The 23,483-nt window shown below is 45.9% G+C and overlaps 1 protein-coding gene across 2 annotated transcripts in view; it reads right to left on the bottom strand.

Moving 5' to 3' along the window:
- Positions 1-23,111, bottom strand: part of LYVE1 (lymphatic vessel endothelial hyaluronan receptor 1) — a 28,425-nt gene extending 5,314 nt beyond the window's left edge. Inside the window, exons 1-3 of one of the 2 annotated variants that reach the window (XM_073578391.1) lie at positions 22,996-23,111; positions 1,065-1,236; positions 808-950 (exon numbers count right to left, since the gene is read on the bottom strand). In XM_073578391.1, coding sequence (XP_073434492.1) covers positions 808-950; positions 1,065-1,236; positions 22,996-23,020 — 340 coding nt within the window. In that variant the 5' untranslated portion in view covers positions 23,021-23,111. Of the gene's footprint in view, positions 1-807; positions 951-1,064; positions 1,237-11,828; positions 11,961-22,995 lie in introns of those variants that run through there. The other variant, XM_073578390.1, reaches the window with a different exon arrangement.
- Positions 23,112-23,483: the final 372 nt, after the last annotated feature.

Here is a 23,483-nt window from a genome sequence, read left to right as displayed (position 1 = left end):
GGAAGCCCCCTTAGGCAATGACAGGAGCAGTGGTGGTTGAGCATGCGCACTGACGCTTTATTCTTCTGATCGGTGTGAGCCCCCGAAAATTGGACCTCCAAGATCAATAACCTATGATGTGGATAGGTGATAGATTGTTCTCGCTGGACAACCCTTAAGCCAATCTGATGATGTCACCGCCATGTGTTATCCTCTGCGTAGGTGGGCATACCGCTATACTATAGCCATTTATTAAGGCCGGAGGCCTAATTACCCAAAGTGATGCCCAAAGGGTTATAAACCAATGGTGGTCACCGGCCTCAGTAATGATCCTTAAGTTTTCATTGTTTTGGGCCACCTTAAGAGATGTCAACCTTTGGCCATAGGGTCATTTGCAGCCGGGAGTCAGACATCAGAGAAGTGAAGGTGACAGTAGTGGTGGCCATACGTTTTGTCCGAAGCTTTCGGGAATGCTTTGGCCTTGACCCTACCCAATCCAAGCTCTGTCCACTTTACTAATCCTGCCTGTATACAGGACATAGAGGTTGAGTGCATTACTTATTGTTTTCTGTGATAATTCTTTTCAGTCCTCTGTCTGAAATCTTGTGGGGAGAAATTTTTATGGTGAAATTATGTTCTTTCCACTTCCAGATTATCGTCCCGACAGTGCTAACTGGAGCTTTCAGTAGTTTAGAAATTCTTATGTAGCCAATGCCATCAGTATGTTTTGCAACAATAAGGTTGTGAAGGTCATGAGACAGCTCACTTGTTTAACCCATCATGAGATTGGTAATGAGACACCTTTTTATAGCAGTCATGCTCACTCACCAGACTCATTGAAACAGTAGGCGCTGAAGAACATTTTGTTGAGATCAACCTTCCAGGTGAGGACCCCAGTTTTGTTCCTGCCGCAGTTTTCGTTGTTTTGGATCCTCGGAATCACCCCAACTTGTTCCGATACCCATCCATAGCTGCAAAGAGCAGAGAGAAGTGATTATGTGTCTGTCTTCACTGCAGTTTTATTGCATTCAGTTCATATAACAGCACAAAAGAGATACAGAATATCACATGATGGGAAGACTTGCCTGCATGTCTCATATCCGTATCCCTTGGCCTTCTCGACCTGAGCCTTGCTAGCCAGCTGTAAGCCCAGCTCCTGGCACGCACTTTCCGCCATTGTGTAGTTGAATTTCTGTGACCGGTCTTGATTCTCCACCAGAACTACGCCGGCTATTCTGCATTTTGATTGCGTGAGGTCTGAAACGGACGCAACGATGGATAAAGATGTATGGCAAGCAAGGGGTTAAAAGCGATCGCTGGGATTGTGTCAGACAAAGGGTGCAAAGATTTTATCTTTCTTACATCTTAAAGGGACCATATTGCGGATAAATCTAAATTTGTTAATTTCGTATTCTTCTCCAATGTCTACATGTCCGCTCGCGGTCAGTGAATTGCAAAAAAAAAAAATCTTGTTTATACCCATTGTGATCAAATTCTTCTCACAGCTGAGAGTTCGTTACAGTTGTATCCAGTCCTAGGCAATCTGTAGCATAAACGGTCTAAAATCCTGACTTATATGCTTTACCTGCACTGATACACTGTGACAAACCTGCAGCTGAGAAGTGAGAGTTTTGCAGATGATTTGTTTTTCAGACTGGATTACAAATATACATAAAAAATTTACATTTCTGAGAAGTATTATGTCTGGAGGGTTTTTTTCAACATCTGAATATAAAGAAGATTGTTCTCATTCACTGACAGAAAGCAGAGATTTTGAAAATAGTGAGAAATTCTGCTTGACATTTTCATCCAAAGCCTAAATTAAGATGTGATAATGAGACTGCTAGTGGCAGCTAATAATTCTTAGCAGGTAGCAATTTTAGATAATAAATAGAAAATTATAACATACTGAAAATATGTAGTAAATCTATTTCTATTAACACAAAATTCTCACCAGATGTCGATAACAACCCAATCCAATCCACACAGGCAAAGAAATCATCATAGATGTCCTTAAATTAAGTTGTGTAATCGTGAGAAATGACACAGGGAAAACTATTGACCACTGTTACTGAAATTTATTTAATACTTTGTACAAAAACCTTTGTTGGTGATGAAGCTTCAAGATGCATTTGTATGGAGAAACTAGTCGCAGGCATTGCTCAGGTGTGATTTTGGCCCATTCTTTCACTCCCTTTTCACATCCTGAAGGTCCCGTAGGCTCCTCTTATGATCTCTGAGCTTTAGTTTCTTCCATAAATTCTCTTTTGGAGTCAGGTCCGGTGATCGGCTCGGCCATTCTAGCAGCTTTATTTTATTTCTCTGAAGCCAACTGAGTTTCCTTGGCTGTGTGTTTGGGATCATAGTCTTGCTGAAATACCCACCTGTTTCATTTTCATTATCCTGGTATATGGCAGCAGATTTTTTCAAGAATGCGTGGGTACATTTTTTCATCCATCCTTCAGTTATTGAAATTTGCCAGTGCTGTATGCTGAAAAACAGCCCCACACCATGATGTTCCCAGCTCCAAACCTCACTGGAGGTATGGTGTTTTTGGGGTGATATGCAGTGCCTTTTGGCTTCCAAACATGTTGTGTATTATGGCATCTAAAGAGTTCAATTTTGGTCTCTTCTGATCAGACTATTCTCCCTGTAATTCACAGGCTTGTCTAAATGTAAATGGTAAAACTGTAAATGCTCTTGACCATGCTTCATGTTCAGAAATGGAGTCTTGCATGGTGAGCATGCAGACAGTACATTGAGATTGAGTTCATTACTTATCATTTTCTGTGAAATTCTTTTCACTCCTCTGTCTGAAATCCGGTGTGGAGAACCTGATCGTGTTTGGTTTATGATGAAATGATGTTCTTTCCGCTTCCGGATTATCGCCCTGACAGTGCTAAATAGAACTATCAGTAGTTTAGAAATTCTTATGTAACCAATACCATCAGTATGTTTTGCAACAATAAGGTTGTGAAGGTCTTGAGACAGCTCACTGCTCTTACCCTTCATGAGATGTTTCCGGTGTGGCACCTTCTGATATTATTTGTCACTAAGTGGTAGGATGGCTTTCTAATTTCTGATAGATTTTAGCTGATGTCAGGACTTTACAGGGCTTTTTCCATCTCTCTTTCTTCAGGTGTTCAATACTTTACCCTGGATAATTTCTCATTATTATACATAATAGACATGTATGGTTTTAGCATCAATTGTTGGAGCAAAGTAATGCAACTAATATTTGGTGTAACATTAGACTAGACAGTCTAGAGATCACACTCTCAACTATTGTGCCCAAAAAGTTACTAAAAAGTATGAGGAAAAGGAAGGAAAAGCAATCCCATCACTGATATCCCTGGGAAGACGGGTAAGTCAGGATCCGCTATATTAAAAAATCTTCTTTTGTTCTGTGTCACATAATCCTCCATAAAGTCACCGTGATTCAGCGCTGCTCAATAATACACTCAAAGTGCAAGATGGAGACAGGAATACATGTAATATGCACCAGATGATTGTTTTCATGGAAGAGCATATATAAATATATATATACACATTACTCCACGTCTCCCAACGTGACCCCTCCACTGGACATGACTAGCATCCTCTATACATAGAAGACTACAACCCCCAACATGACCCAACCACTGGACACAACTTTCATCATCTATACGTAGAAGACTACAACCCCCAATATGACCCAACCACTGGACACAACTTTCATCATCTATACATAGAAGACTACAACCCCCAACATGACCCAACCACTGGACACGACTTTCATCATCTATACATAGAAGACTACAACCCCCAACATGACCCAACCACTGGACATGACTTTCATCTTCTATACATAGAAGACTACAACCCCCAACATGACCCAACCACTGGACACGACTTTCATCATCTATACATAGAAGACTACAACCCCCAACATGACCCAACCACTGGACACGACTTTCATCATCTATACATAGAAGACTACAACCCCCAACATGACCCAACCACTGGACACGACTTTCATCATCTATACATAGAAGACTACAACCCCCAACATGACCCAACCACTGGACACGACTTTCATCATCTATACATAGAAGACTACAACCCCCAACATGACCCAACCACTGGACACGACTATCATCATCTATACATAGAAGACTACAACCCCCAACATGACCCAACCACTGGACACGACTTTCATCTTCTATACATAGAAGACTACAACCCCCAACATGACCCAACCACTGGACACGACTTTCATCATCTATACATAGAAGACTACAACCCCCAACATGACCCAACCACTGGACACGACTTTCATCATCTATACATAGAAGACTACAACCCCCAACATGACCCAACCACTGGACACGACTATCATCATCTATACATAGAAGACTACAACCCCCAACATGACCCAACCACTGGACACGACTTTCATCATCTATACATAGAAGACTACAACCCCCAACATGACCCAACCACTGGACATGACTTTCATCTTCTATACATAGAAGACTACAACCCCCAACATGAACCAACCACTGGACACGACTTTCATCATCTATACATAGAAGACTACAACCCCCAACATGACCCAACCACTGGACACGACTTTCATCATCTATACATAGAAGACTACAACCCCCAACATAACCCAACCACTGGACACGACTTTCATCATCTATACATAGAAGACTACAACCCCCAACATGACCCAACCACTGGACACGACTTTCATCATCTATACAAAGAAGACTACAACCCCCAACATGACCCAACCACTGGACACGACTTTCATCATCTATACATAGAAGACTACAACCCCAACATAACCCAACCACTGGACACGACTTTCATCATCTATACATAGAAGACTACAACCCCCAACATGACCCAACCACTGGACACGACTTTCATCATCTATACATAGAAGACTACAACCCCCAACATGACCCAACCACTGGACACGACTTTCATCATCTATACATAGAAGACTACAACCCCCAACATGACCCAACCACTGGACACGACTTTCATCATCTATACATAGAAGACTACAACCCCCAACATAACCCAACCACTGGACACAACTTTCATCATCTATACATAGAAGACTACAACCCCCAACATGACCCAACCACTGGACACGACTTTCATCATCTATACATAGAAGACTACAACCCCCAACATGACCCAACCACTGGACACGACTTTCATCATCTATACATAGAAGACTACAACCCCCAACATGATCCAACCACTGGACACGACTTTCATCATCTATACATAGAAGACTACAACCCCCAACATGAACCAACCACTGGACATGACTTTCATCATCTATACATGGAAGACTACAACCCCCAACATGACCCAACCACTGGACACGAATATCATCATCTATACATAGAAGACTACAACCCCCAATATGACCCAACCACTGGACATGACTTTCATCCTCTATACATAGAAGACTACAACTCCCAACATGACCCAACCACTGGACACGACTATCATCCTCTATACATAGAAGACTACAACCCCCAACATGACCCAACCACTGGACACAACTTTCATCATCTATACATGGAAGACTACAACCCCCAATATGACCCAACCACTGGACATGACTTTCATCCTCTATACATAGAAGACTACAACCCCCAACATGACCCAACCACTGGACACGACTTTCATCATCTATGCATAGAAGACTACAACCCCCAACATGACCCAACCACTGGACATGACTTTCATCTTCTATACGTAGAAGACTACAACCCACAACATGACCCAACCACTGGACACAACTTTCATCATCTATACATAGAAGACTACAACCCACAACATGACCCAACCACTGGACAGGACTTTCATCATCTATACGTAGAAGACTACAACCCCCAACATGACCCAACCACTGGACACACATTTCATCATCTATACTTAGAAGACTACAACCCCCAACATGACCCAACCACTGGACACAACTTTCATCATCTATACATAGAAGACTACAACCCCCTACATGACCCAACCACTGGACAGGACTTTCATCATCTATACGTAGAAGACTACAACCCCCAACATGACCCAACCACTGGACACACATTTCATCATCTATACATAGAAGACTACAACCCCCTACATGACCCAACCACTGGACATGACTTTCATCTTCTATACGTAGAAGACTACAACCCACAACATGACCCAACCACTGGACACAACTTTCATCATCTATACATAGAAGACTACAACCCCCTACATGACCCAACCACTGGACACACATTTCATCATCTATACATAGAAGACTACAACCCCCAACATGACCCAACCACTGGACATGACTAGCATCCTCTATACATAGAAGACTACAACCCACAACATGACCCAACCACTGGACACGACTATCATCATCTATACATAGAAGACTACAACCCCCAACATGACCCAACCACTGGACACGACTATCATCCTCTATACATAGAAGACTACAACCCCCAACATGACCCAACCACTGGACATGACTTTCATCCTCTATACATAGAAGACTACAACCCCCAACATTATCCAACCACTGGACACGACTATCATCATCTATACATAGAAGACTACAACCCCCAACATGACCCAACCACTGGACACGACTTTCATCATCTATACATAGAAGACTACAACCCCCAACATGACCCAACCACTGGACACGACTATCATCATCTATACATAGAAGACTACAACCCCCAACATGACCCAACCACTGGACACGACTTTCATCATCTATACATAGAAGACTACAACCCCCAACATGAACCAACCACTGGACACGACTTTCATCATCTATACATAGAAGACTACAACCCCCAACATGACCCAACCACTGGACACGACTTTCATCATCTATACATAGAAGACTACAACCCCCAACATAACCCAACCACTGGACACAACTTTCATCATCTATACATAGAAGACTACAACCCCCAACATGACCCAACCACTGGACACGACTTTCATCATCTATACATAGAAGACTACAACCCCCAACATGACCCAACCACTGGACACGACTTTCATCATCTATACATAGAAGACTACAACCCCCAACATGATCCAACCACTGGACACGACTTTCATCATCTATACATAGAAGACTACAACCCCCAACATGAACCAACCACTGGACATGACTTTCATCATCTATACATAGAAGACTACAACCCCCAACATGATCCAACCACTGGACACGACTTTCATCATCTATACATGGAAGACTACAACCCCCAATATGACCCAACCACTGGACATGACTTTCATCATCTATACATAGAAGACTACAACCCCCAATATGACCCAACCACTGGACATGACTTTCATCCTCTATACATAGAAGACTACAACCCCCAACATGACCCAACCACTGGACACAACTTTCATCATCTATACATAGAAGACTACAACCCCCAACATGACCCAACCACTGGACACAACTTTCATCATCTATACATAGAAGACTACAACCCCCAACATGACCCAACCACTGGACACGACTTTCATCATCTATACATAGAAGACTACAACCCCCAACATGAACCAACCACTGGACATGACTTTCATCATCTATACATGGAAGACTACAACCCCCAATATGACCCAACCACTGGACATGACTTTCATCCTCTATACATAGAAGACTACAACCCCCAACATGACCCAACCACTGGACACGACTTTCATCATCTATGCATAGAAGACTACAACCCCCAACATGACCCAACCACTGGACATGACTTTCATCTTCTATACGTAGAAGACTACAACCCCCAACATGAACCAACCACTGGACATGACTTTCATCATCTATACATAGAAGACTACAACCCCCAACATGACCCAACCACTGGACACGACTATCATCCTCTATACATAGAAGACTACAACCCCCAACATGACCCAACCACTGGACATGACTTTCATCCTCTATACATAGAAGACTACAACCCCCAACATGACCCAACCACTGGACATGACTTTCATCATCTATACATAGAAGACTACAACCCCCAATATGACCCAACCACTGGACATGACTATCATCCTCTATACGTAGAAGACTACAACCCCCAACATGACCCAACCACTGGACACAACTTTCATCATCTATACATAGAAGACTACAACCCCCTACATGACCCAACCACTGGACAGGACTTTCATCATCTATACGTAGAAGACTACAACCCCCAACATGACCCAACCACTGGACACGACTTTCATCATCTATACGTAGAAGACTACAACCCCCAACATGACCCAACCACTGGACACACATTTCATCATCTATACATAGAAGACTACAACCCCCAACATGACCCAACCACTGGACACGACTATCATCATCTATACATAGAAGACTACAACCCCCAACATAACCCAACCACTGGACATGACTAGCATCCTCTATACATAGAAGACTACAACCCACAACATGACCCAACCACTGGGCACGACTATCATCATCTATACATAGAAGACTACAACCCCCAACATGACCCAACCACTGGACACGACTATCATCCTCTATACATAGAAGACTACAACCCCCAATATGACCCAACCACTGGACACAACTTTCATCATCTATACATAGAAGACTACAACCCCCTACATGACCCAACCACTGGACATGACTTTCATCCTCTATACATAGAAGACTACAACCCCCAATATGACCCAACCACTGGACATGACTTTCATCCTCTATACGTAGAAGACTACAACCCCCAATATGACCCAACCACTGGACACAACTTTCATCATCTATACATAGAAGACTACAACCCCCTACATGACCCAACCACTAGACATGACTTTCATCATCTATACGTAGAAGACTACAACCCCCAACATGACCCAACCACTGGACACACATTTCATCATCTATACATAGAAGACTACAACCCCCAACATGACCCAACCACTGGACACGACTATCATCATCTATACGTAGAAGACTACAACCCCCAACATAACCCAACCACTGGACATGACTAGCATCCTCTATACATAGAAGACTACAACCCCCAACATGACCCAACCACTGGACACGACTTTCATCCTCTATACGTAGAAGACTACAACCCCCAACATGACCCAACCACTGGACACGACTATCATCATCTATACATAGAAGACTACAACCCCCAACATGACCCAACCACTGGACATGACTTTCATCCTCTATACGTAGAAGACTACAACCCCCAACATGACCCAACCACTGGACACGACTATCATCATCTATACATAGAAGACTACAACTCCCAACATGACCCAACCACTGGACACGACTATCATCATCTATACATAGAAGACTACAACCCCCAACATGACCCAACCACTGGACATGACTAGCATCCTCTATACATAGAAGACTACAACCCCCAACATAACCCAACCACTGGACACGACTATCATCATCTATACATAGAAGACTACAACTCCCAACATGACCCAACCACTGGACACGACTATCATCATCTATACATAGAAGACTACAACCCCCAACATGACCCAACCACTGGACACGACTATCATCATCTATACATAGAAGACTACAACCCCCAACATGACCCAACCACTGGACAGGACTTTCATCCTCTATACGTAGAAGACTACAACCCCCAACATGACCCAACCACTGGACACGACTTTCATCATCTATACGTAGAAGACTACAACCCCCAACATGATCCAACCACTGGACACGACTATCATCATCTATACATAGAAGACTACAACCCCCAACATAACCCAACCACTGGACACGACTATCATCATCTATACATAGAAGACTACAACCTCCAACATGACCCAACCACTGGACATGACTTTCATCCTCTATACGTAGAAGACTACAACCCCCAACATGACCCAACCACTGGACACGACTTTCATCATCTATACGTAGAAGACTACAACCCCCAACATGATCCAACCACTGGACACGACTATCATCTATACATAGAAGACTACAACCCCCAACATAACCCAACCACTGGACACAACTTTCATCATCTATACATAGAAGACTACAACCCCCAATATGACCCAACCACTGGACACGACTTTCATCATCTATACATAGAAGACTACAACCCCCAACATGACCCAACCACTGGACATGACTTTCATCCTCTATACATAGAAGACTACAACCCCCTACATGACCCAACCACTGGACACGAATTTCATCATCTATACATAGAAGACTACAACCCCCAATATGACCCAACCACTGGACACAACTTTCATAATCTATACATAGAAGACTACAACCCCCAACATGACCCAACCACTGGACATGACTTTCATCCTCTATACATAGAAGACTAAAACCCCCAACATGAACCAACCACTGGACATGACTTTCATCCTCTATACGTAGAAGACTACAACCCACAACATGACCCAACCACTGGACTCGACTTTCATCATCTATACATAGAAGACTACAACCCCCAACATGACCCAACCACTGGACATATCTTTCATCCTCTATACATAGAAGACTACAACCCCCAACATGACCCAACCACTGGACATGACTTTCATCCTCTATACGTAGAAGACTACAACCCACAACATGACCCAACCACTGGACACGACTTTCATCATCTATACATAGAAGACTACAACCCCCAACATGAACCAACCACTGGACATGACTTTCATCCTCTATACGTAGAAGACTACAACCCCCAACATGATCCAACCACTGGACACGACTTTCATCCTCTATACGTAGAAGACTACAACCCCCAACATGACCCAACCACTGGACACGACTTTCATCCTCTATACGTAGAAGACTACAACCCCCAACATGACCCAACCACTGGACATGACTTTCATCCTCTATACATAGAAGACTACAACCCCCAACATGACCCAACCACTGGACATGAATACCATCTCCATACATAGACTACAACCCCCAACATGATTCCATTGTACATGACCTATTGCACTCTATAGGTAAAGCACTACAACCTCCAACATAATCTAACCAACGGACATGACCATTGTGCAATTTTATTATGCTCTATACATAAAACACTACAACCCCCAACATGACCCAACCACTGGACATGAATACCATCTCCATACATAGACTACAACCCCCAACATGATTCCATTGTACATGACCTATTGCACTCTATAGGTAAAGCACTACAACCTCCAACATAATCTAACCAACGGACATGACCATTGTGCAATTTTATTATGCTCTATACATAAAACACTACAACCCCCAACATGAACGGGCTGCTGGGCATGTCAGTAATACAATTCTAATATATTCAATATTTGGAAGACTACAACTCCCTACAGAGTCTAACCAAGGGACATGAGCATTACACATTTCTATTACTTTCTCTGGTTAGAAGACTACAATCCCCAACATACGACTGACCACTAGACATGACTCTAATAGAATTCAATACATAGAACACTACAACTCTCAACGTGACCCGACCACTGCAGATGACCATAATATGACCCCAGAAGACATTCACCAGGGTCTGAGGGGTCGTAGTCATCGTGCAGCTATTTGGGAGTCCTCAGAATTATGTCATCTGGTGGTCCGGTACTACATCCACTACACCCACCATTATCCATCCTTAGAACTGAGCTGCAGACTGTTCCTCAGTTTTCTCTCTTTGGTAAATTCTCCATGTTTCTTCTAGATTTCCTAGACCTGGTGCAGACTTGGCGGCACGTCATCCAGATCCCATCATCTTATCAGTGTCCTATGTGCGGTGAATATAGGGGGATCCACTACGTACCTTTCACATCTATAGACGAGACCGATAAATAACCCCTCAGGATGAAGGAAAGGAGCGAAAATCGAATCCCAAAGTGATACGACATGTTATAGTCAGGGGGTCCGGCGACCTGCTGGGGATCCGCACTGTCCGATAATGGGACCCTGAGAATAAGACTTCAACTTCATAAACATCTCCTGTCACACGGCGGACAATGGGTGGAAACTCCTGACGTATGAAGACCCCGATCTACTCTGTGGACAGATGTCTGGAATATTGTACTTCTGCTGATTCAGACGACACGGAGAACAGAGGAAACGAGATAACGCAAAACCTAGGAAGAGAACGTGTAAATAACTGCGGATTTATTACACCGTGTCCTCTGTCATCCCCACCCCATAAACACCACACATCACCCGTATATCTTCTTATAGGAGCAGTATTATAGTAGTTATATTCTTGTACATAGCAGCAGTATTATAGTAGTTATATTCTTGTACACAAGGGGCAGTATTATAGTAGTTATATTCTTATATATAGGAGCAGTATTATAGTAGTTATATTCTTGTACATAGGAGCAGTATTATAGTAGTTATATTCTTGTATATAGGGGCAATTTTTATTGTATAAAACCAACAAATACATTTAAAATAAACAGAATTCTTCCTTAATACAAAACATAAATTCTCATGAATGCATCAGACAATAATTAAACAACTAAATTAATGCATTAGGAATAAAGGTAACTTAGAGTTCTCTCCTGTGGAAGTAAGAATATGAAATAAACACTTTTAGTAACACGATCATGTTATTATCCCACGGACACATTCCTCCATAGTTTCTCATTTCTCTGACTTTTCTTTATCTCTATCGCTCTTATCCATCTGAGCTCTGACAGTATCTTTGTGGCTGCGGTGACGGGATGGAAGGGCTCGCTGTGGAGAGACACTCGGGTTCTCATGTGCCAGTGGTAATATTTAATGGTGGTACTGATCAGGTACATTGTCCCCCTGTCGATGTTACCGTCTGTGGATGGGACTCCATAGATAATGTCAGGGTATTTCAGGGACAGCAGTCTGGGGATTTTCAGCTTGGTCGATACTTCCGTCCATATTTCCCTACCTCCCCAGCAATCACAAATAAAATGCTCCATGGTTTCCTCCTGATGACAACCAAGGGGACAGTTCCGATCCGAAACACTTAAATATTTCAAGTTCCCCCCCACAAAGAGTTTCCCATGTAGCGACAGCCAAGCAATGTCAAAAAACTTTGCTGGAAGTCGCCTCCCGTTGAGGAATCGGAGACTGTCCTGAAGGGTCCTGGTGGCACAATCTCTTAGGGCCAGTGGAGAGTAGAAGAAAGTCCTACATATATGAGCACACAGATCTTTCCTCGTATTACTCTCAATGTAAGACTTCTCCAGTCCCCACTTCCTGACACACTTCAGACCATATTCCAGATACTGGGGGAGGTGGTCACCTGTCCATCTCCTCCTCTTGAGACTGCCGCCTCGCACCCAAGATTCTGCAAAAGGCAATATCCAATACCTGATACTATTCGCCCACAGGGAGCTACTGTTTGAATCCATGCTCCCAAAATTTACTTTCAGAAACAAGGAGTCAAAGAAAACCCTTGGATTTAACATATCCAGCCCGCCCTCACTCCGCTGTAGGTACGTTATTCCCCTCTTTATCAGGTTCATCCTGTTCCCCCACAAGAGCTGGAAGAACAGGCTGAGGAGCCTCGCCGAGAAGGATTCTGGCAAAGGAAAAACGACAGAGACATACAAAAAGACGGGGACCAGGTACGTCTTCAACATAGCAACCCTTTCTCTGTAAGTCAGCCTCCAGTTCTTCCATCGCTGAACCTTTGCATTTGCGGTCTCCAATTTTTCCTCCCAATTTAGGCTGGCATTATCTTCCCTCCCAAATTTCACCCCTAAGATCTTAATATGGGTAGAGGCCTTAACAAACTGCGGCAGATCAAAGTCTGGGTCAGATTGCAATGTCCACAGAGCTTGACTCTTCTCAAGGTTGACCAGAGACCCGGAGGCCCCTGAGTAACTTCTGATGGCCGCAGACAACATATGCACCTCATGAGGATTAGATATCACCAGCGTCACATCATCCACGTAGGCAACCACCTTCAGAGGCAAGCAGTGGGGGACCGGCACCCCCCAAAAGTTACACTCCTGCAGTGACCTCAGAAACGGGTCTATGGCAAAAACATACAGGAGTGGACTCAGCGGGCAGCCCTGTCTCACCCCCGCCTCAACTCCAAAAGTGCCACCCTGCCAACCATTAATCAGAGGAAAGCTCACCGCCTCTCTGTACAAAGTCTTCAGCCAATCCACAAATTGTCCTGGAATACCGTACTTTGACAAAGTGGCCCACAGATAATCATGATCAACTCTGTCAAAGGCTTTAGCCTGGTCCAGACTGACAACATATCTCCCACACCGCAGAGCTTTACATCTCTCAAACATCTCCCATATCAAGATGACTGCTCCAGAGATGTTCCGCCCTTTTACCGTGCCAAACTGAGAGCCTACCAACAGTGCCGGGGACAAACAGACTAACCTAGAAAACAGGATCTTCGCCAGAATCTTCCTGTCAACATTCAAGAGGGCAATTGGCCTCCAGTTCTTGATGTCGCTCGGCTCCTTACCTTTAGACAGCAGAATTAATGAGGACACTCTCATGGATGGAGGCATCAGGTGATTTTCTAGACAATTTTTGTAAACATCCACAAGAACTGGAGCCAGGAGGTCTCTGAATTTCTTATAAAATTCTGCTGTTATACCATCTGGACCTGGTGCCTTCTTCAGATGTAACTTATCAATGGCCTCCTTAACCTCCTCCACCGTTAATTCTGCTGTCAAAGGAGAAAAGTCCAGATCATTAGCATCAGGCACTGGAGTTGCCTCCAAGAATTGAGTCATTTTATGTTTATCCAAAGCCTTCCTCTGAAACAAGTCAGCATAATAAGATTTCACAACGCCCAGGATACCCTCCCGAGATTCCTGCAATACACCCTGGGAGTCAATGAGACCTGTGACCAATTTATTGGCCACCCGCTCCCGGCAATTCTCAAAGGGATCAGGTGCCCCTAAGATCCCATAATCCTGTTCGAGAACCAAGGAGGTATACCTGCAGTACTGATACTGCCTTATCTCAGATTTCAACCGGTCGATCTTCTCTTTGTTACCCCCGCCCTCCGAATAGAGTGACTCCAATTCTTTGCGCAGCCTTAGGTACTGGCTATACTTACTCCTGCCCTTTTTAACTGACAGTCTCTTCAAGAGGTATCTGATATCATCCTTGACGTCCTCCCAACAGTCGGCCATGTTGTCATAGAAGTCCACTCTCTGTAGATGACCCTGCAAAAGGGAGTGGACACAACTCTGGACAGAGACATCATGGAGGAGGCTGGAATTGAGTCTCCATAGCCCCCTACCAACATCAGCTCGCTTAGTGGCCCCCAGGCAGAAATATAGGGCAAGATGGTCTGAGTATGGGACGACTCTCTCACTCATGGCACCAATGACTTTCATGGGACTTACAAAAGCCAGATCTATTCTACTGCCTCTATTGGAGCAGGAATAGGTTAATTTTGGCTTTCGACCTCCCCGTTTAAAGACGTCCCCTAATCCGGCCTGCAGGACTATGTTATTCAAGATCCTACCATCCCTCGTCACGGTTCCAGGACCAGACACCTTCCCATAACCACCTCCTTCATCCTATGTACTGTCACATCCCTGGTGTTAAACAGAATGGCGACCCCGGCGTACGACTCCACAGCCAGTGACCAAAAAGAGGGACCAGACTGCCATTCCCTCTCAGCCTCCCTCATGAGCCCCTGAGTCGTCAGCCGCGTCTCCTGCAGAAAGAGGACATCTGCGTCCAGGTATCGGAGATGGTCATAGACAGCGTGCCTCGTCCTCCTCACCTTAATGCTGTTCACATTACTGGATGTTATTTTTAATGAGAAATCCGCCATCACAATGCCACAACAGAGGAGCAGAGACGTAAAAGCCGCCATCATAAGTCTGGGTCATAGATGTTCTGACTACCACCGGTCTCCATGTCAGACTGTATCTCAGTGTCAGCAGGTATGGGCTTCTGTTTTGTAGGGGGATGGTCCGCTACATCCCTGTCATACTCAGTCTCTATTCTTTTTATCTCTTCCTCCAAGTCCCCATCAGACTCAGACAAAGCATCAAACTTATTGGACACGACCATCACACCTGCCGAACTCTGGACTTTTTTCCTGCCACCCTGGCTAGTGACATACTCCTCCTCAGGTTTACGGGAGGCCTTGTCTTTTTTTTTCCTTTTTACCTGATTACAGCCACTTTCTTCAGCTAGAGATGGTGATACTGAAGTGGCGGCTACATGTGGCTGCTGGACCTGAGGGACGACCTCCATGCTCCCCTCTGTACAAAGCTGCTCTGATGTTACCTGAGCGGACCCCTGGTGGACCTCTGACCTGGTCAGTACTGTCCCTGACATTAAAGCCTCCTCCTCCTGAGCCTCTGTCCCTGTCACTAACTCCTCATCAGGAAGGAGCTTGCATATATTGTGCCAGGCATCAGGACAGTCCCTGTGAGGGTGGCCGATCTCCCCACAGAGATTGCACTTGATGTTCTGGCAATCTGCCGCTAAGTGGCCGACTTCCCTGCACAGGCTGCACTTTACCATGGTACAGGTGTTTGCCAGGTGACCCACTTTACCACACTTAAAACACTTTCGTGGCTGCCCAGGGTAGAAGCAAACCCCCTTCTCCCTCCCGATAAAGAAGGAGTTGGGTAAGTGAGTCGTGATATTGTTGTGCTGGCGCAGTTTCACCAGCACCTTCCATCCACCGGTCCATATACCGTCCTCATCCCTGTTTTTGGTGAGGTCGGAGACAAGGTCACAATGCCTCCGGAGCCACACCACAATGTCCTGCGGGGGAACAGCCTCATTCCAAAAGATGATATTAACCGTGGCGGTATCCGGCTTAGATATTGGAATGAAGCTGAACTTATTCCAGCCATCAGCATCCCTGAACTTGGGGAAATTGGCCCAGAATCTGTCCAGATCAGACATAAGCTTAAAGCTGATGTCATAGCCCTGTCTGTCTGGCAGATTGATGACCGCCAAGATATTAACCGGCGCAAACCCCATCTGGCGGCACAGAAGCTCCCTGACCACCAGCCTCCTCTCTGGCAGATCCTCCTTGGCACCTCTGTGCCTGAACCGCACAACATTCCTCCTTTTGAAAGCCTGCCCGGTGTAATTGGCGCTGGAGGTAAAGGACGGAGCGCCGCGGCTCCAAACATTACTGGGAGGGACCTGTGGGGCCACACTGGGCTGACTGACAGGGCGAGGGTCTGCAGAGGAGGGGCCTGTTGCACCTTGTGTGCTGGAAACCAAAGGGGGGAAATTACAGACATTTTGCACATTATTATCATCATCATCATCATCAATCTCAATAGCATCATCAGGATGCGCAATGTCCACCACAGTCTCTGTACCCCCTTCAGCCCCCAACCCCACATGAACAGTATCAATATCCCCAGAATTAGTGCTCTCCTGGGCTCCAACAGTAGATGCAGTCTCATGTCCACTGTCTTGCTGTTGTGCTGGGCATGCTGGGACTTGTGGTACCGCTGGGATCTGAGCCTCTTGCTCCTGCTTGGGGTCTGCCGCAGGTAGTTGCGGCTGCTGGTGCAGTATCTGACCCTCCTTAAAACAGAAGCTAGCGGGCTGCAGCACCGGCCGTACCTGCTGCTGGGTCCCACCTGGGACAATGTCTGTGCGGGAACCAGCAGAGTCCTGCGTGCAGGACCTAAACCGCTCCTGGTTCCTATATGTCTCTGCCAGGGGCCCCATCCTCGCCAGCACACAGTCTATGTCCCGCACCACAGTCGCCAGCTCTACCCCCAGTGCATTCAGTCTCTGGTCATATGCAGAGTGATCCCCAGGATTAGCAGCCTTCAACTTGTAAATGCAGTCAATTTCCATTTGCAGAAGATTCCTCTGCTGCTGCAACTCACCCATCCTCCTGACCAGTCCTGGTATCTCCTCTGCCAGCTGTAGCTCCGGGGCACGCGGCGGCTCCTTCTGGGGTCTTGCTTTAGGGGTTGACACGTTGGTTTTTAATGTCGCTGGTTTTGTGGCTCCAGCCTCCGCAACACTTTTACCACTGCCACCAGCCTGCAATCTCGTGCGTCCAGAGCTCGCCATGCTGGTCACCACATGTCCCAGCTGAAGGTTCTCCTGGAGTGTTTGCTTCTCCAGAGATGTCCGTCTCTGTCTGCCTGGAGTGAGCTGCACACCTGAAGCTGGTGATGGACTCTGCCTCACCTTCTGTGCAGCCACCTGCCCTCCAGCACTCAGGGTCTCAGCAGAAGATGCCTCCTGGCATTTCCTTCCAGGCTCTGGACACTGTTTGCCTTGACTGGTCGACTGTTTAACTGCAAGATCCTTGCACACAGACAAAGCTTTCTCTTGTTTCTTTCCCGTACTGAGCTTCAACACAGGATCTTTCTCCATGCTGCTGGGACTTCCATTCTGAGGTTTATTTTCCGCAGAGGCAACTCTGGGATTTCCATCCACATGAGAAGGATGGGAGTTTCCTCCCAGTGTAGGCATGGAAGCCAGGGCCTTGCTTGGGGAGCTTCCCCGCCCAGGGTGGCCCCTCCCTGGGCTTGCTCCAGACATCAGGAGAACCACTGACACACAACCTCACAGCTAGGAGGCAGTATTATAGTAGTTATATTCTTGTACATAGGGGCAGTATTATAGTAGTTATATTCTTGTACATAGGGGCAGTATTATAGTAGCTATATTCTTGTACATAGGGGCAGTATTATAGTAGCTATATTCTTGTAATAGGAGCAGTATAATAGTAGTCATATTCTTGTACATAGGAGCAGTATTATAGTAGTTATAATCTTGTACATAGGGGGCAGTATTATAGTAGTTATATTCTTGTACATAGGGGCAGTATTATAGTAGTTATATTCTTGTACATAGGGGCAGTATTATAGTAGTTATATTCTTGTACATAGGAGGCAGTATTATAGTAGTTATATTCTTGTACATAGGGGCAGTATTATAGTAGTTATATTCCTGTACATAGGGGCAGTATTATAGTAGTTATATTCTTGTACATAGGGGCAGTATTATAGTAGTTATAATCTTGTACATAGGGGGCAGTATTATAGTAGTTATATTCTTGTACATAGGGGCAGTATTATAGTAGTTATATTCTTGTACATAGGGGCAGTATTATAGTAGTTATATTCTTGTACATAGGGGCAGTATTATAGTAGTTATATTCTTGTATATAGGGGCAGTATTATAGTAGTTATATTCTTTTATATAGGGGCAGTATTATAGTAGTTATAATCTTGTACATAGGGGGCAGTCACTGGCGTAGCGTGGGGGGGGCGGTCCGCCCCAGGCGGCATGTGTGTGGGGGCGGCGCGGCAGCAGCAATTCCACCCTGCAGTGCAGTGCAGCGGCGGGCAGGGAGCGATGCGATCACGGCAGCTCCGCTGCCTGCAAGAGTGAATAGCAGGAACGGAGCGGCAAGGGTCCGTCCTGCTTCCTGCCCGGAGGCCGCGCTTCCTGTTTCACACAGAGGAGCGCCGCTGAATGACGTCATCATTCAGCGGCCGCTGCTGTGTGAGGGAGGAAGCGCTGGCGATGCTGCGGACAGGTGAGAGGAGAGAGGTGGTGTCTTGTGTGTATGTATGTGTGTATGTATGTATGCATGTCTCTGTGTGTGTATGTCTGTGTGTATGATGGAGCAGGCAGTGATGGGAGTGATGGTCTAGAAGGCAGTGATGGGGTGAAGGAGCAGACAATGATGGGGGTGATGGAGAAGGCAGTGATGGGGTGATGGAGCAGGCAGTGATGGAGCAGGCAGTGATGGGGGTGATGGAGCAGGCAGTGATGGGGGTGATGGAGCAGGCAGTGATGGCGTGATGGAGCAGGCAGTGATGGGGTGATGGAGCAGGCAGTGATGGGGTGATGGAGCAGACAATGATGGGGTGATGGAGCAGGCAGTGATGGGGTGATGGAGCAGACAATGATGGGGTGATGGAGCAGGCAGTGATGGGGTGATGGAGCAGACAATGATGGGGTGATGGAGCAGGCAGTGATGGGGTGATGGAGCAGGCAATGAGGGGAGTGATGGGGGTGATGGAGCAGGCAATGATGGGGTGATGGAGCAGACAATTATGGGAGTGATGGAGCAGGCAGTGATGGGGTGATGGAGCAGACAATGATGGGAGTGATGGGGGTGATGGAGCAGGCAATGATGGGGGTGATGGAGCAGGCAGTGATGGGGTGATGGAGAAAGCAGTGATGGGGTGATGGAGAAGGCAGTGATGGGGTGATGGAGAAGGCAATGATGGAGTGATGGGGTGATGGAGCAGGCAATGATGGGGGTGATGGAGCAGGCAGTGATGGGGTGATGGAGAAGGCAGTGATGGGGTGATGGAGAAGGCAGTGATGGGGTGATGGAGAAGGCAATGATGGGAGTGATGGCGTGATGGAGCAGGCAATGATGGGGGTGATGGAGCAGGCAATGATGGGGTGAAGGAGCAGACAATGATGGGAGTGATGGGGTGATGGAGCAGGCAATGATGGGAGTGATGGGGAGAAGGCAGTGATGGGGAGAAGACAATGATGGGGTGATGGTCGAGAGGGCAATGATGGGGTTGTGGGTGAGAATGCAATGATGGTGGTGGTGGAAAGGGCAATAAATGGGGGTGGTGGAGGAGGAGGAAATGATGGAGGTGGTGGAATGGGCAATGATGGGAGTGGTGGGGGAGAAAGCAAAGATAGTGGTGGAGAAGAAAATGATGGAGGTGGGGGAGAGGACAATAATGGGATGCGAGGGGAGGAGGACAATGAGGGGTGTGGGGGATTGGGATATACATAATAAAGGAGACTATGTAATATATACCTGTATGTGTGTGTGTGTGGCTATATAACATCAATAATCTATATATATATGTATATATACACACACGTAGCTTTGACGCCATAAAAGGAGGGGGGCCCGGACACATTTCTTGCACAGGGACCCCAAGCTGTCAGTGTCCGCCCCCTGTCCGCCAAAATAATTTGTACTTTCTGTTTTTTTTTCTGTCACATTATTAAAAATTAGTATTAAAAAAAGCCATTAGGTCTTCATCCAGCATCATCAAGCTAATACATACATATAGAGAACTGCAAGAAGTTGAAAGTCTAGAAATTTAGAAATAATAGCAGAGTTAGTAGCAGACTAAAAATTAGATCTTTGAGTGTAGTGTGGGCTCTTCGGATGCTTCCGAATTATCAACGACCAAAGGGGCGGCAAATTTTTCGACCGCCCCGGGCGCCACAAACAGTTGCTACGCCACTGGGGGCAGTATTATAGTAGTTATATTCTTGTACATAGGGGCAGTATTATAGTAGTTATATTCTTGTACATAGGGGGCAGTATTATAGTAGTTATATTCTTGTACATAGGAGCAGTATTATAGTAGTTATATTCTTGTACATAGGGGGCAGTATTATAGTAGTTATATTCTTGTACATAGGGCCAGTATTATAGTAGTTATATTCTTGTACATAGGGGGCAGTATTAAAGTAGTTATATTCTTGTACATAGGGGGCAGTATTATAGTAGTTATATTCTTGTACATAGGAGCAGTATTATAGTAGTTATATTCTTGTACATAGGGGGCAGTATTATAGTAGTTATATTCTTGTACATAGGGCCAGTATTATAGTAGTTATATTCTTGTACATAGGGGGCAGTATTAAAGTAGTTATATTCTTGTACATAGGGGCAGTATTATAGTAGTTATATTCTTGTACATAGGAGCAGTATTATAGTAGTTATATTCCTGTACATAGGGGCAGTATTATAGTAGTTATATTCTTGTACATAGGGGCAGTATTATAGTAGTTATATTCTTGTACATAGGGGCAGTATTATAGTAGTTATATTCTTGTACATAGGGGCAGTATTATAGTAGTTATATTCTTGTACATAGGAGCAGTATTATAGTAGTTATATTCTTGTACATAGGAGGCAGTATTAAAGTAGTTATATTCTTGTACATAGGGGCAGTATTATAATTGTTATATTCTTGTCCATAGGAGAGGATAGACGTGTGTTTGTGAGCTCCCAGCAGGGCGGAGGCATGGCTTCTGACCCAGGTGGAGGGTAGGGAAGCTGGGCTGATGATCCAGGGAAAGCCCCTAGCCTGCCGCATGGACCTGATGGTAATGGAAAACTGGAAATGGTGGCTGGTGAGTCTTCTAAACCTGCTTGTTATGTTGCTGGATTGAGTGGTAAAGTTACAAGGCAAAGCATTTTTAAGCTGGAAATGCAAATCAGCAAATTACAAGATGAAATTAAGAATGAGACTGATCCAAAGATAAAACTGATGAAATGTGAGAGCCTGGATGTTTGCAGACGAGAGCTGGACATTCGGAAAGGAAACCTGGACAAAGATGTGAACTCTGTGCCCAGAAAGGAAACTTGGGCTGTGGAGAAAAAGAGGGGAGCCAGAGCCCAGAAGGAGAATAGAAAACACTCCATTAGTAAGGACATTAAATCTGAAATTGTGCACAGTGTGGGGCAAGGATGTCTGGTAAGAAATGCAGCACTTATATCAGCCGCACAATGTGAGGGGTCTGAGGCAGCAGACAATGCTGGGAGCGCTGCAGAGGAAAGTGTGTCAGCAGCCAAGGGGTTAACCGCAGTGGACTCTGTGTACAGCAATGAAGGGAGCTCAGCTCCTGTAAGTGATAAAGTAAGTGTCCCCTGTACTGTCACTGTGTGCGAGACCCCGCTCAGTGCTGTGAGTGAGACTCCACTCGGTGCTGTGAATGAATGTCTGCAACAGATACAAACATTATAATGGACTCTGAACCCTCCATGTCAGTGAATGGAGACCACACTGCAATAATAATGGACTCTGAACCGTCAGTGATAATTGACTCTGAACCCTCCATGTCAATGAATGAAGATCACATTGTGCAACAATCAGTAGTGGATCTGGGCATTTTTTCAGCACAAACACGTGTCAGTGATCATGGGGCTGTTGAGAGTTCCGGCACTGATCCTCCTGCAGCTGGGGAGAGCTCCGGCGCTGCTCCACCTGCGGCTGGGGAGAGCTCCAGCACTGCTCCACCTGCAGCTGGGGAGAGCTCCGGCATTGATCCTCCTGTGTCTGGGGCGAGCTCCGGCACTGATCCTCCTGCGGCTGGGGAGAGCTCCGGCACTGATCCTCCTGCGGCTGGGGAGAGCTCCGGCACTGCTCCACCTGCGGCTGGGGAGAGCTCCGGCACTGCTCCACCTGCGGCTGGGGAGAGCTCCGGCACTGCTCCACCTGCGGCTGGGGAGAGCTCCGGCACTGCTCCACCTGCGGCTGGGGAGAGCTCCGGCACTGATCCACCTGCGGCTGGGGAGAGCTCCGGCACTGCTCCACCTGCGGCTGGGGAGAGCTTCGGCACTGCTCCACCTGCGGCTGGGGAGAGCTTCGGCACTGCTCCACCTGCGGCTGGGGAGAGCTCCGGCACTGCTCCACCTGCGGCTGGGGAGAGCTTCGGCACTGCTCCACCTGCGGCTGGGGAGAGCTCCGGCACTGCTCCACCTGCGGCTGGGGAGAGCTCCGGCACT

The sequence above is a fragment of the Dendrobates tinctorius genome, unplaced genomic scaffold, assembly GCF_039654945.1.
Source record: "Dendrobates tinctorius isolate UK_male_01 unplaced genomic scaffold, ASM3965494v1 ptg000059l, whole genome shotgun sequence".
In the NCBI taxonomy this organism is placed as follows: Eukaryota; Metazoa; Chordata; class Amphibia; order Anura; family Dendrobatidae; genus Dendrobates; species Dendrobates tinctorius.
This window is presented reverse-complemented; position numbering and strand designations above follow the sequence as displayed.